Source organism: Neodiprion lecontei, chromosome 6 (assembly GCF_021901455.1).
Source record: "Neodiprion lecontei isolate iyNeoLeco1 chromosome 6, iyNeoLeco1.1, whole genome shotgun sequence".
NCBI classification, from domain to species: domain Eukaryota; kingdom Metazoa; phylum Arthropoda; class Insecta; order Hymenoptera; family Diprionidae; genus Neodiprion; species Neodiprion lecontei.
This window is the reverse complement of record NC_060265.1, coordinates 21,024,733-21,037,773: the sequence shown is the minus strand read 5'-3', so window position 1 is coordinate 21,037,773 and position 13,041 is coordinate 21,024,733. Positions and strand designations below refer to the sequence as shown.

The 13,041-nt window shown below is 43.2% G+C and overlaps 1 protein-coding gene and 1 long non-coding RNA gene across 2 annotated transcripts in view; one reads left to right on the top strand and one right to left on the bottom strand.

Moving 5' to 3' along the window:
- LOC124295068 overlaps positions 1-13,041 on the bottom strand; it is an 80,327-nt gene that overhangs the window by 47,776 nt on the left and 19,510 nt on the right. The window lies entirely within an intron of this gene.
- LOC107221418 (SKI family transcriptional corepressor 2) overlaps positions 149-13,041 on the top strand; it is a 29,393-nt gene continuing 16,500 nt past the window's right edge. Inside the window, exons 1-5 of the mRNA XM_015660404.2 lie at positions 149-268; positions 10,300-10,393; positions 10,930-11,231; positions 11,343-11,935; positions 12,014-12,345. Coding sequence (XP_015515890.1) covers positions 10,301-10,393; positions 10,930-11,231; positions 11,343-11,935; positions 12,014-12,345 — 1,320 coding nt within the window. The 5' untranslated portion in view covers positions 149-268; position 10,300. The remainder of the gene's footprint in view (positions 269-10,299; positions 10,394-10,929; positions 11,232-11,342; positions 11,936-12,013; positions 12,346-13,041) is intronic.

Here is a 13,041-nt window from a genome sequence, read left to right as displayed (position 1 = left end):
GCATAATAGGGGGCGGCGCCTCGGCTAACTACCGTCGAGGGTGACTTTGCGTCGCGACGGGGGCGTCGGTGTTTCGCGAGGCGCCGCGTGGACAGTCGGTCTGACATCCGGGAGCGAAGGAGCCCTTCATTTTTCCCAATTCTTTTATCGAGTGCACTCGAGACGGTCCCGTTCGTTCTCATCGCCTGTCAATTCGAATCAGTAACACTAGTGATATTGTGATTTGTTTCCTCGAGTAACTCGCAGCCCTGGATTCCCCGCAGGCAAGGTAATTTGTAACGAAGCTGTTTGAAATAACAATATTCTCGCTGTACTTTACCAGGTGACGATCGTCGTTACCTTCGTTTTCAGAAATAAGGGGGGGGGGACTTGTCGCGTACTCCGTCAGTCTTTGTGATTCTTGATTATATATAGACAGTCGACTGAGTTTGTTATTTATGTACTGTCAAAGTGTAAATATACATGTGAGGACTCAAAAGTTGAGTGAATATAGATTTGCATTGAGAAAATTATCTATTTATAATTCGCGGTATGATAATCGACGTAATTGGGGATGCAAGACTATAAAGGCTACACTGAGAAAATTGTTTATTTACCGTTAACAAACGTATATTTGGATATGGGGAAATAAATGTTTCGTTAAGTATTATTATCAAATTTTAGTTGAGCAAAATATGATTTGTTAATTATCAATAAATTTCTAACGATCGTTATTTGGGCCCGCTAAAATTTTATAATAATAATAAAACATTCGTTTCACCGTATTCCGATATACATTTGTTAACGGTATATAAATTCTTTTCTTACAATGTCAGTGCACCGTATTTACCTAATAAGTTTACTCACACGGAGCGGCGTTTCTACGAGATGTGGTTTCCTGAGGGTGTGATGATGTTAAAAATTTGTTCCTCAACGGTCGGACTTCGTGCAAACTAAATTGACCCCCAATAAAAGTGCCGGGGGTAAGAAACGGCAAACTGCACCCAAGGGATCGTCGAATGAGCCAGGGTGCGTTCTCCGCCGCCGCCGGCGTCGCCAAGAGACGAACACAGAACAGATATACATCGTTCGCCAGAAATATTCATGAAAAATTGAATTGATTTCCATTTGCAACAATAAGTATAATGCGACACGTTAATTGGAACAAATAATATTCGTCTAATAATTGTCACAGGGTGTCTAGCGTTAATAACATATCAAATTTCCTGACATCTCCCGGGTTTCCAGACGAGAATACACATATTTCCAGGACTCATTTCAACCTAACTTTACTAACAAAACCTCTTTTTTCATGCATCAGATGTCTTCATCGTAATTTAAAATAGTCCAATTTTTCTTTCAGTTCAATTTTGCTTCAAACTCAATGAACAATTATATCACCAAGCACTCGAATTTTAAGAAACTAACGTAAGTTTAGGATTAGCCATTCTTTCGAAACATAAAGGTAGAAACAGGAATCTGAGGGTGCTAACTATTTTTAGTACTTGTTTCTACTTTTCATAAATTTTACATAGTCCTCAACATCAATCTGTCAAGTCTTAAAATTCCTTCAAAACCCATATTTTTCGTCACTTGTACTCTCACGGAGAGTAATTTTCTACGTTTTAAAGAATCGTCCAATAGTAAGGAAGAAACTACAAAAGTTCCAGGACACATTCTCGAATCCCCCGTCATTTCCTGGTTTTTCTATCCGCATGCAAATTCCCTGACAATTCTCGGTTTTCCAGATTTTCTTCGCAGTTAGACACCCTGATTAATATAGATACAAGAAAATCGGTAAAAGCTTTACGTGTGTCTCAAAGGTGTTCGAAGCTACGTAAATGATGAATATAATCGTTACCTAAGCACGGATTATCAACGGAAGACGAAAACGGGTCGAGCATCACAGTAAACCAAGTTTAGAGGGGTTCAGGTGATTCGAAAAAGTTTCTCAAGGGTGTAGTTCAGGTTTAGGTTAAGTTATAGTTATGGTAGCAGGACGAGCGAGGGGATCGAATAAGTTGTAAGTGGTTTTTATTTCCCTGACAAGGAACGGGGAAAAGAAGTCCTATGGGTGAATTCATTTCTCTTCGCTCACCGATTGGGGGAGTTGTTCCGCTGTTTTTACCGCTTCAAGAAATTTTTATATATAGATACCAACAAAGAAAGCTTACCTATGTTCTTTATTCTGTGATATGTTGTCGTGCATGAAAAAATGTGGTAGACGTTTTTTCCCACATGCTAATTCGGCGGTTCAAAGGATAAAAGCTAGCCTTAAAGGTTGCTCCGAAAAATCCATTTTTTTATAACTGTTCGATAATAAGGTACAATTTCTTAATAAAATCAATCGGAAATTTTTCGTTATCAAGACGCGATGATAAAGATACACAGTGTTTTCACCGTCAGAAGTTGCATCCCTTATTTTTTGGGTGAAGTGTAGGCTTGCTTTTGACTTCCCAAACACCTCAATTATTACGGAAAAAAATACGCGTCTAACATTTTTCACGTACTCCAATATATCACAGAAAGCAGAAAATCAGTGAGACACACCTCGGATACTTACTTTCCTTGTAAGTTACGCTGCTGAATAACCACCAACCGCATAAAAGCTCGAAAGGTTCTTACTCGTAGAGGACCTGCTACGAATACTTGGGGTGAGGAAAAGTCTAAAACGGTTTCATCCCTCTTCAACGCTGTCTTGTGAAATGTTACACGCTTATAACGGTACGTACACGCGAATGTAGAAATCCACTGCAAATACGAGCATCGGATTGATACGAATCGGAATCGCGTGCGGACCAACGGTGAGGAATAACAGGTGCACCATGTGTGGAGATTCATTAAATAAACATAAAACTGCACACCGTACGCGAGCAGAGTTGTACCCTAACGATGATATCGCTCTAGTACGATTATTCTTCACGCTAATTCACGGTTACACCGCATTGCGTCGAACAGTGTACGAGATGCATAAATGAAGCAGGCAATGCATAGACCGATATCTTTTTTTTTCTCCCAGCCTGGATTCATCCTGCTGTTTCAGGCGTATACGTATCCTACGCTTTGACCTCGTCTACGAGAACTTGTTCACACTACATGGTCGGAAAACGGTCATACAGAATCATGCTTGGAGTTCGTCCCGCGACTTACAATTAGCTAGACAGGAAGAAAAAGAAAAGAAAAAACGTCGAATGTGCTACTGGAGCATGTTTCGTAGAAGAGCAATTTAATTATTAAAGTTTTCATCCGCTTGATTTCAGAGGAACTGTATATAGTTAATCTTTTAATTCCCTTGAGGGAGGCCACGGTATAATATGCAGGCCTTCGGACTTTGATGATCGTTGTTTGATACGAGTTTCTTCTTCCTCGAATGAAAATGCTTGCAGGGCTAATGAATCGCCGTTGGACATATGTATCTAAATACACTGAACGATGGATTTATATCACAACGATAATTCAACCTCCTAGGGAATTGAACAACGATTAATCCGTCGCCTACCGTTACACTCTCATTTATCAAAGTAGTTAGGGTCGAAAAATAATGTTGATTTTACTTTTCCCGTGGTGAATAAAAGTAGAGCACTTTTTTCTACTTAAATCTACAGCAACTGTGGCAAGATTTAAAAATCTGACAATAAGAGTAACAAAACCAATAGTAAAAGAGTTACAATATGCTTGATCAGATCCACCACAATTGATGCAGATTTGACTCCGAAAAAGTGATGGCCATATGATCACCACAACAGTTGTAGAATCTACATTAAATTTTTTTCCGTGTATACGTAATTATGGCAGTAAAATATTTGCTGATCGAAGGAATCGACAGATAGCTCTTATTCGTTAAAATTCTCTTAAGAAAAACATCAGCATTGCATACAGTGAAATAATTCGACTCGAAGAAGGAGTCGTTAATTATACCCACCTAGCGGACGCTGAATTGATGTGATCGAATTTTGACGTCCAATTTGAAGAATCGTGGGGAATCTAATCGTCGATTAATTGGAGTCAACAAATTAGCGGGAAAACGACGACGACCGTCTGTCCGTTCTACGGAGAAAACAGTAATTCAAAAGAGATCCTGCATGTAGACGACGGTGCGTAACATCAAAGCTCTATAATTCGACGAGACGGTCTGGAGCGTGTGCGTCAATTTCATTACGCTAATTGTAACCACCACCCCAAAAAACCGTACAATACATTGACAGATACGATCGGCCCGGCAACGACCCTCCGCGGTAGCGAGTTAATATTTAATTGATAAAATCATCAGCATAATTGCCACCCTCCCGTGTAAGCACCTGTACGGAAAATACAGAACACGGCGGTCAGAGGGGCAGGGAGGGAGGGAAGAGGTTGGGAACAAACGGCGTCGCGTAATTACCGTTAAATTGTTAATTTTCGACGCAATGCCTCCTCTCGCCGCGAATTAATCAAATCTATCAAATGATCAGATCAATTCGTGAACGCTGAATCGTATTACGTACGACGTTTCCGTAAGACTTTGATAATTGAATTCTCCCCAGACGACGTCCCACTGCAAGATGACAATTGCGTTTTTTAAAGAACCTGGAGGGGTGTCGCGATTGAATTTTTCGACAAAGTATTTTTGTAGCAACAATTTGACTAGTGCTTCTCGATTTTTTTTTCTTTTTCAAATAAAAAAACAAACCGGTAGTCATAATAATATACTCGGTACATACGTGTGTAACAAAGTTAGGGTGCGGTTGGTATTCTTTATTTCCGATCTGTGCATAACGCAACAACTTTGAAATTGTTTTCCTCGATCGCGAAAGAAAATATCTACAATCTATCGACGGGATTTAAAACTCGTGCACGATAGTTAAAATGTCGAAACGCGTACCGCGTCGAGTAAAGGGAACGAAGAGGCGCTGCAGGTGCCACAATTGGTGATACGACGATCCTCGCCTCTGTTGTAACCGGAAGCCAGGTCAGGTTTCACCGTTACACATTTATACTTGCGGAGTTCATCGAAGTTGAACTCGGGATGGATAATTTTCGTGAGCTTCCATTAGATTGCCTCATAAACCCTCTCAGCGATTAAAGCGGATATTAAAAGACGGCGTACGAGAGACTTGTGTAAATATTCAAAAACAGGTTACATAAAATTCTGTAGGCGTGTAAATCGAAATGATTTGTTCACCGCTAAGCCTGTGTGTGCACTGACTATAGGATATTCAAGGTAAACTGCAGCCGTATTGGGATGTGACACTTTAGTGATTGAAACGTTTTCGGGGTTGAAAGAGAATTACTTTCTTAAATATTGAAAGCTACTATAGGCAGCTTTGTATACGCATTTTCCGGGGTTAAACAAACATTTTTATCGGTATTAAACGTACACACGTCAAATGGCCCCGCCGCCTGCTCTTGAACCTTTCATACCGTCGATGAACGGAAGTCACGGTAAAAAAGAAAACACCTTCTATGTTATATGTATATTATATTTATATTAGTCGGCGATTCCGTTCGTACGTTATACATACAGGCGTGTCGAAAGTAAATCAAGGTAATTTTATTGAGCGTTTGTTCCAAGTTTTGAAATTCACTACGGCTTTGAGATAAATGGGTTGTTGGTTTTTTTTTTCAAATCAGACGCTAGATCCTCAAGCTGCAACAAATTGAAAATTGATAACCAAAATCATTTTCCAATACCGGATATGAAATCTATAAAAAATATTCGGAACAGTGAAAATCGAAGCTGTACATTATTGTAAGAAAATACGTATATAGATTAAGTAATATAGACCAAAATACTATGAAATTCTACCAAGTGTCCAAGTCTGAGTGTCTGCTCACGTTTTAGCTCTTGCACATGCAGGTATAAGAATAAGGTGTGAATCTTGGTTCACCTGTAATTTGGCAGTGCGGTGCAGCAGGACCGTTAAAAACAAAAGAACCGAAAGAAATGAGACACAAAGACCGAAGGCGAGGCTCTGTTTCCGAGTCATGCAAATACTCGAGAGAAGTACAATTACAGGGATGAAGAGAGAGACGGAGGAAGGGAAGGAGGGAGAAAGAGAGACGGCATCGGATGGAATATAAGAGCAAGAAGAAAAAAGGCAAAGTTTCCCGGAGGTACGGGAGAGCCTCATGATGGAGGCACGGAGACTTAACGACGTCACAATGAACGCTCCCGCCCCTGTCGACTTTTGCCGGGGGTGGAAGAGGACGAGGACTCTGTCGGGGTTAGGGGGCGGAGGAGGGCTGGGGTGGAAAACGAAGCTGGGCGACGAACGCGAGCACAGATTGAATTGTAAAATAACCGGGATGGAACAATGTGCCCCCCTCTGCAACTTTGTGTTTGCATTTAAATAATCTGCGAGCAGAAACTCGCTTATTCTCTAACTTCGTGTACATTGTGATCTACGGCGCGAGAGAGATTTCCAGGACAGTGGATCGAGATGGAAAAGACTGGGGGCGCAGGATTCGCGCCGAAATATTTAACAGCAGACGCTCCAAGCTCGGCTTGAAAACTTGGGATGAATCAGTATTTCGCGGTAATATTGAAATACAAGTTATAAAACGAATGATTTTTAATTGCCGAATGTCTCGTGCGCTCACCAAGTACTCGTAAACACAAATTTAAGTATAAGCTGTGTAAAAATTACCTGAGCTCATTTTCAACTCGGTTTCTTCATGTCGATTTTTGCCAAAGCAGAAACTGCGGGACTTTATCCTTCATTTTTTTTTTAATATCTATATTTTTCAAATCCGTGCAAATTTTGAGAAATACAGCTCATCTTCTAACTAATATTCTTCTACGGTGACTGTTAAACTTACCGGAAAATTAGTTGCCGGCGATTTTAATACAACTTGGAGCAGATACTTGAACCAAGTTAAATTTTGTAAAGATTAGTGGGTTATAGGATTAGGTTAACCAACATTGAACTTTTTAGTTAACCAACTAGAAAAGTTTCAACATGTGTTATACGTGAGATTGCCAACGTTGCGCGTCTTGCAGCGGTTTACGTTATTTGTTACCATTCTAGAATCAATTCCAGTTCTTTGGAATCATTGTAAAAGTTCAATTACTGAATTCCATCATAACTGCGAGTGAGAAGTTTACTTGGACTGAATAAAAATAGCGAAATAATCGTTACAAGCTGAGAAAGGTCATAAGCACAGAATTTGAAACACTTTACGGTCGTTCAATTATTATTTCCGCTAATTTTCACTCGGGTAAAGTCACGATTTTGTATTTAATCTTGGACAGTCTGCTCTCACAAGTAAGAAGATTCAAGAGGGTTGAAGGACGTTCTCGAGTTAAACGAAGTTTCGAAGTACCGGATTGTAGGCAAAACTCATGTTACATTTGTACGGGTTTATATACAGTATTCCTTCCAAATAGAGCGGCACGAAGGAAGGCGGTGAAGGGAATGTGATTCTTGGAAATTACTTCCCCCCACCAATAGTGTTCAGGTACGAATTAACTCGGCCGCCGGCTTCACCTCTGAATAGGGCCGCGTGTCATTCGCGTCAATTGCGTTTTATTTTTAAGGTGCCAGTTCGTTTTTCCCCTGACTGTTGGTAGGTGTAAAATATGTAATGGAAAGTTTATATCGACCAAGAAATCATCGAGCAGCCGAGAGCGACGTCGCAGTTGAATGATTTTGAGAGGCATGCTGCTGAGAGGAACGAAATGCATGTTACCGACGAAAACAATAATTCTACGGATTTATCTCATACTCTCCATGCATTGTCAGATCTCTGCTGAACGCGAACGAAAGACGATCTATTTTGTATTGAACTCACGAAAAGTATAAATTCAATTCGATGTTACTTGTATTTTCGTGTATTCGCACGATAAAATTGACTTGCGTTGAATAAATAGTATATAAAATTACTTGCATTCCCCATCACTCAAGTTCCAGCGTCAGGGTTTTCGCAATCATTTGTCAGTGAAATAATTCGAATGACGGATCATCGATGAGTGATACGAAGCATTTTCCAATAACGACCCTACACAGAGGCAACTGTCCAAATATTCGTAAATAGAAAGTAGTGGGGGAAGCGCTCGAGCAAGTATTAAAAGAAAAGCGGCCCTATTCGGAGTAAATACTGTACCATAATTCCTTAGCAATTACTGAAAGAATCAGAAGTCAGACAGTACCTATACACATCACAAATGAAACCTCATCAAGTCTCCGAGTGTTTTTTAACTTGAAACTCCCTACAGATTCTTGACTAGGCTATAACCGTCTTCCATTTACCTCGCAGCCTCTCCGTATCACTGTAGAAAGTAGGCGAAGAATTTTCGAGGTAAAAGTCACCCACCTCTCCGGCTCCGCACCGAAACCGTTGATTTTAATTGAAAACCCCTCTACCAGCTCGATCTATCCAAGCATTTTGCCCCACGTATACGTCCAGGGTATTACATGCATGCGCACCTCGACGCAAGTACGCGTGTACGAGAGAGTAGGTTGTACACCTACCCGAAGAGGAGATGGAAATACCGTACACAACCCCCATAGAATGTCCCGTAGAGCGCTGGCGCGGGCGGGTTGCCGTCGGCATCCCTCGGGAGTTTCGGATGGGGTGGGGGATAATTCAATTTGACACCCCCACCCACGCTTAAACAAGGCAGCACCCGTCCCCCTCCTCCTCATCCCTCCTTTTCTCCTCTTCGTCCCTTGCCCTCAGCCTCCCGTCCCTCTCGCGACCTCGTGCAAATTAAATTCTCATCCAGCGTGAAACAATGCACCACTGCCTGGCCTGGTGGCTAACTCGGCTATGGGGCAGAGTTTCGATGGTCAGCGAGCTTGCGCTGGGTGCGCTGGATGTTGGATCATACGAATTGACCGCATTAATTAACCGTTGCTCGTATACGACGGAAGTGAATTCAATGTAAGGATAATTAAATTTTAACGAATGTAGATATAACGGAAGACGGCTGACTGCAATTTTTTTAAGATAATGTACGATGTGCGATGTTATAATTTAATTTTCTATTATGGTGGGTGTGGTGAGGGAAATTTTTTGTTTAAAAATAGTCGGGTAGTTAGAAATATTCTTGGACAATATCGTTGAGAAGATGCATAGAAACTCGCATCTGAATCGTTAGTTCCGGACGTAGAAACATAGAGCGTGAAGTCAGGGATGAATTGTAAAATTGGACGTACGGTTTGAACGGTTTAGCTCCCGTGGTTAATATACAGATCTGACTAAATAACAAATTGGCGTTGCAAAACAAGGAACGTCATCGAAGCGAGATGCAAAGTTTAATTCGAACGCCCGCTTAATCCCTCGGAGATTTATTTAATCACCGTCCAATAAAGAGATGATCAAGGAACTCGGTAGTGTAAGCTTACCATAGACATTTAAAGCTACGACAATGCTCTGGCTTAATCACATTCGATTAATTCACGCGCTTTCCGTCGCTCCGAAACCTCTCGCGGATACACGGGTCAACCAATTTTTCCTCTCATACAATACTTTCAATATTTCCAATCAGCATCGCCATCGTCGAGCAATTGCAATTCTTTACCGAAGAGCGGTGTCACAGAATTCGTACTTAATTGTAAACGCAACCCTAAGAAAAGCTCTGTCTATCGTCAGTGTGAAAATTCATCCGAGCTGCTATTTTAGTATCAGATCCGCAGTGCAGTTGGCGTCTCAAGCGTAGCATTTGATGTACAGAAATCCGAAACGAGCCGATCGGAGTTTTCCAGCCCTGACAAATCCCAGTTTCGAGTCGTTCCCTGGGGTGTTAATTCCCTGGAGATCCAGGTTACGACGTACGTGAGCTCATGGGACCGTTGAAGCAGGTCGGAGAATAAATTACCCCAACAAATCGATACGCTTATGGGTCATTATATGAAATCCATTAAGCTGAGCTATGCGTTGAGAATTTGTTGATGTAAAAAGGCCGTTTTCGTTGAATTATTTAAAAAATTTATTTGCGAACGCATATCATTTTCAACGTTTGTATCTACCTTTATTTACATATTCCCGATTATTGCGACAGGCTGATTCGCTTCAAATTAAATGCACGAATGAGCTTTACATATTTAATAACGACGTGTCTATTTTACGGATTGTACGAAGCGCGATTGACAAAATATAATGAATATAAATACCGACGGGTTGAGGGGATTCCAATGGTTCGGTATATCCGTACGTGTGCACTGCAGTATTTTACCTGCGGCTGCAGAACGCATTACGCGAGAATAGTTCCGGGAAAAAGCCAATTAATTGCTTCGCGTTCCATTGTCCTTTATACCTTTTGATATTTGTGCAGTTTTATTCGATGGAATGATGTGAAACTGATTTATTTCGGTTTTGTACTTCGTTTTTGTTTTTCAGAATGGACGGGCCGGCGGTATTGTCTCTGCCTCCGATGTCCAACCAAAAACCAGTTGCGTCGCCACAGCCCCAGTCGCATTCCAAACCGAATCAGGTAGCGACCGATTACCTCACGTTTCGAGTTACGCAATCCGAAAGTCAAACACGTTCATAAATATCAAACATGACTTCCATTAGTGCTGCCATTCCTGCATACAGAGAATATCACAAATGTTCCGGAATGCCTGGTAGATTGAATACATGTACTACAGATGTTTGAAACTGTCTTCAGAAATCTCAAACATCATCGACTACTCACGCAGCCGGAACACTTGCGGAGTTGAACTTTTTTTTCTATCTTTACGCATCACGAATCCAATCGTCAAATATCCGTGGGAAAAAATTCCTACCTCTAGTAATTACATCATTTTACCGTAAAAATTTGGTAACAGTACCAACAGTCGACATAAATCATCGCAACTGAGAAATCGATCAAAGCACTACATTGAGTTTTCCGAATGTACGAATAACTTCTCGTCACGTCTCATTCGAGATACACGATTTTCTCAAGCGAAAATAAACCTAGAAGCGATCAAAAAGTCAATTTAAACCCAACGGCTTCAGAGCTGCGTGGTGCATCTAAGCTGATAGGAGTTGCAGGTGGGAACAGTGTCGTTGTACGGGATCCACATCGTGTCTCTGGTGATCGAGGGCCAGGAACGATTATGTCTGGCTCAGATCAGCAATACACTGCTCAAGCAGTTCAGCTACAACGAGATTCACAACCGTCGTGTAGCCCTGGGCATCACCTGCGTCCAATGCACACCGGTGCAGCTTGAAATCCTCCGTAGAGCTGGCGCCATGCCGGTTTCCTCAAGAAGATGCGGGATGATCACGCGACGGGAAGCCGAACGACTCTGCAAATCTTTCCTGGGCGATAACGCGCCCCCTAGGTGAGTCGCCATCCTTTTACGGAACCAAGAACCGAAAAGGGCATGATGGAAACAAATCGACATGTTCCGTTCTTAAATTTTCCTTGACCCGTTTACATCTTTGGACTCCAGACTTCCCGAGGACTTTGCGTTTTCGGTACATCACGAATGTGCCTGGGGTTGTCGAGGCGCATTTTTACCAGCACGGTACAACAGTTCCCGAGCAAAGTGCATCAAGTGTGCCTACTGCGGTCTCTTCTTCTCCCCGAACAAGTTCATATTCCATTCGCACCGTATCGGCCCGACGGACAAGTACGTCCAACCAGACGCGGCGAACTTCAACTCGTGGCGGAGACACATGAAGCTATCAGGCAGCCCCCCTGACGACGTGGTCCACGCCTGGGAAGACGTCAAGGCGATGTTCAACGGAGGAACCAGAAAGAGACTGCTGTCGAATCCCACGGGACCTCGGTGCACACCAACGGCCGTTAAACGAGCCAGATCCTCGCCACCGACGCAATTGCCCTCCCCGATACCCTCGCCGACGCATCCGCGAGTTCCGCCGTTCCCGGAACTGCCGCTTCCATTGTCGCGGAATTTCGTCATGGACTACGTGTGGCATCAGCATCAACAGGCCGCGGCAGCAGCGGCGGTAAAAACCCCCGGCTTCTCGTTTTCGCAGTACGCTTTACCCTGGCTGGCAAAAAGACCCGTTCTTTTCCCAGGTAAGAATAAACCCCCCAGGAGGGAGACGACGATCGGCGTAGATCCTTTACTTCATGGATTTCATTTCACGTTTCCAGGTCCACTGCCCCCGCCGATACCCGGAGCAACGACGGCCGAACCCATGGCACCGCCAGTCACGTCGTCCTTGCATCAGTCCGCTTTTCACCCGGTACTTCGGGCGGGTCCTCCGCTCGGTGAATCGGGTCAGATAGTCCAGGAGTCTACCCCTGAACCCAGCGTTGAAAAGGACGACGATTCCGACGACGAGGTCGACATCGAGACGACGGAGGACGAGATCAAGGCACCCTTGAATCACCCTCAGAGTCTCAACTCCGCGTCAAACTCCGCCCTGAGTACCCACAGTGGGCACAGCACATCGCCCCAGTGTTGGAGTCCTCCGAGAGAAACGGTAAGTTCGTTACTTTCCATGTTTCCAAACCGCAAGGTTTTCGCAACCTGTGTTCCCAGCGAGTGTCGAAGACTGGTTCAACGCGTGTAACGGATTGCAGAACATTAACTGGCAAGGTTTTGAATGAAATTTTGATCATTCTTCGTCCGTCAGAAAGTAGAGCGGGCCGCAAAGCGATTAGTTATCGATAATCGTGTTTGTGCTCAAGCTTGAATAGCGTACTGGCGTAGATCAGCAAACATTATGCTAAAGTGGATGGGTAAGAAAGGAGGAAAGGTATCCCGCATGTGCGGAGTGGGAGGCACGTCTCCTCCGTATCCAGTGCCACTCGGTCACGCGGCCATTGTGCGGCGGTGAAAACGTAGTTATAACACATTGTTCGAGACACGCGTCATTACTCCTGATTACTTTGTAAACACTCTACGTCAAATACGAGCGAATATGTTCAGCGTTCCACGCTTTGTAGGCCAGGCGGCGGGTCGCGCAAACACGTAACCCTGCGGCAAACACTTTGCGACAAATGACAATCACGGCATCCGTTCCAACGTTCAACACGGTGAAATGTTGCCTGCCTGGAGTAGAATTTGTCACTCGGGAACTGCGGGACTCGAGCCGCACGCGACTCCTAGACACGCGACGCGTCCCTATGCCGAGAGCGTTTTCGTCCTCGACAAAAATCGACGAGCAGACAGATAA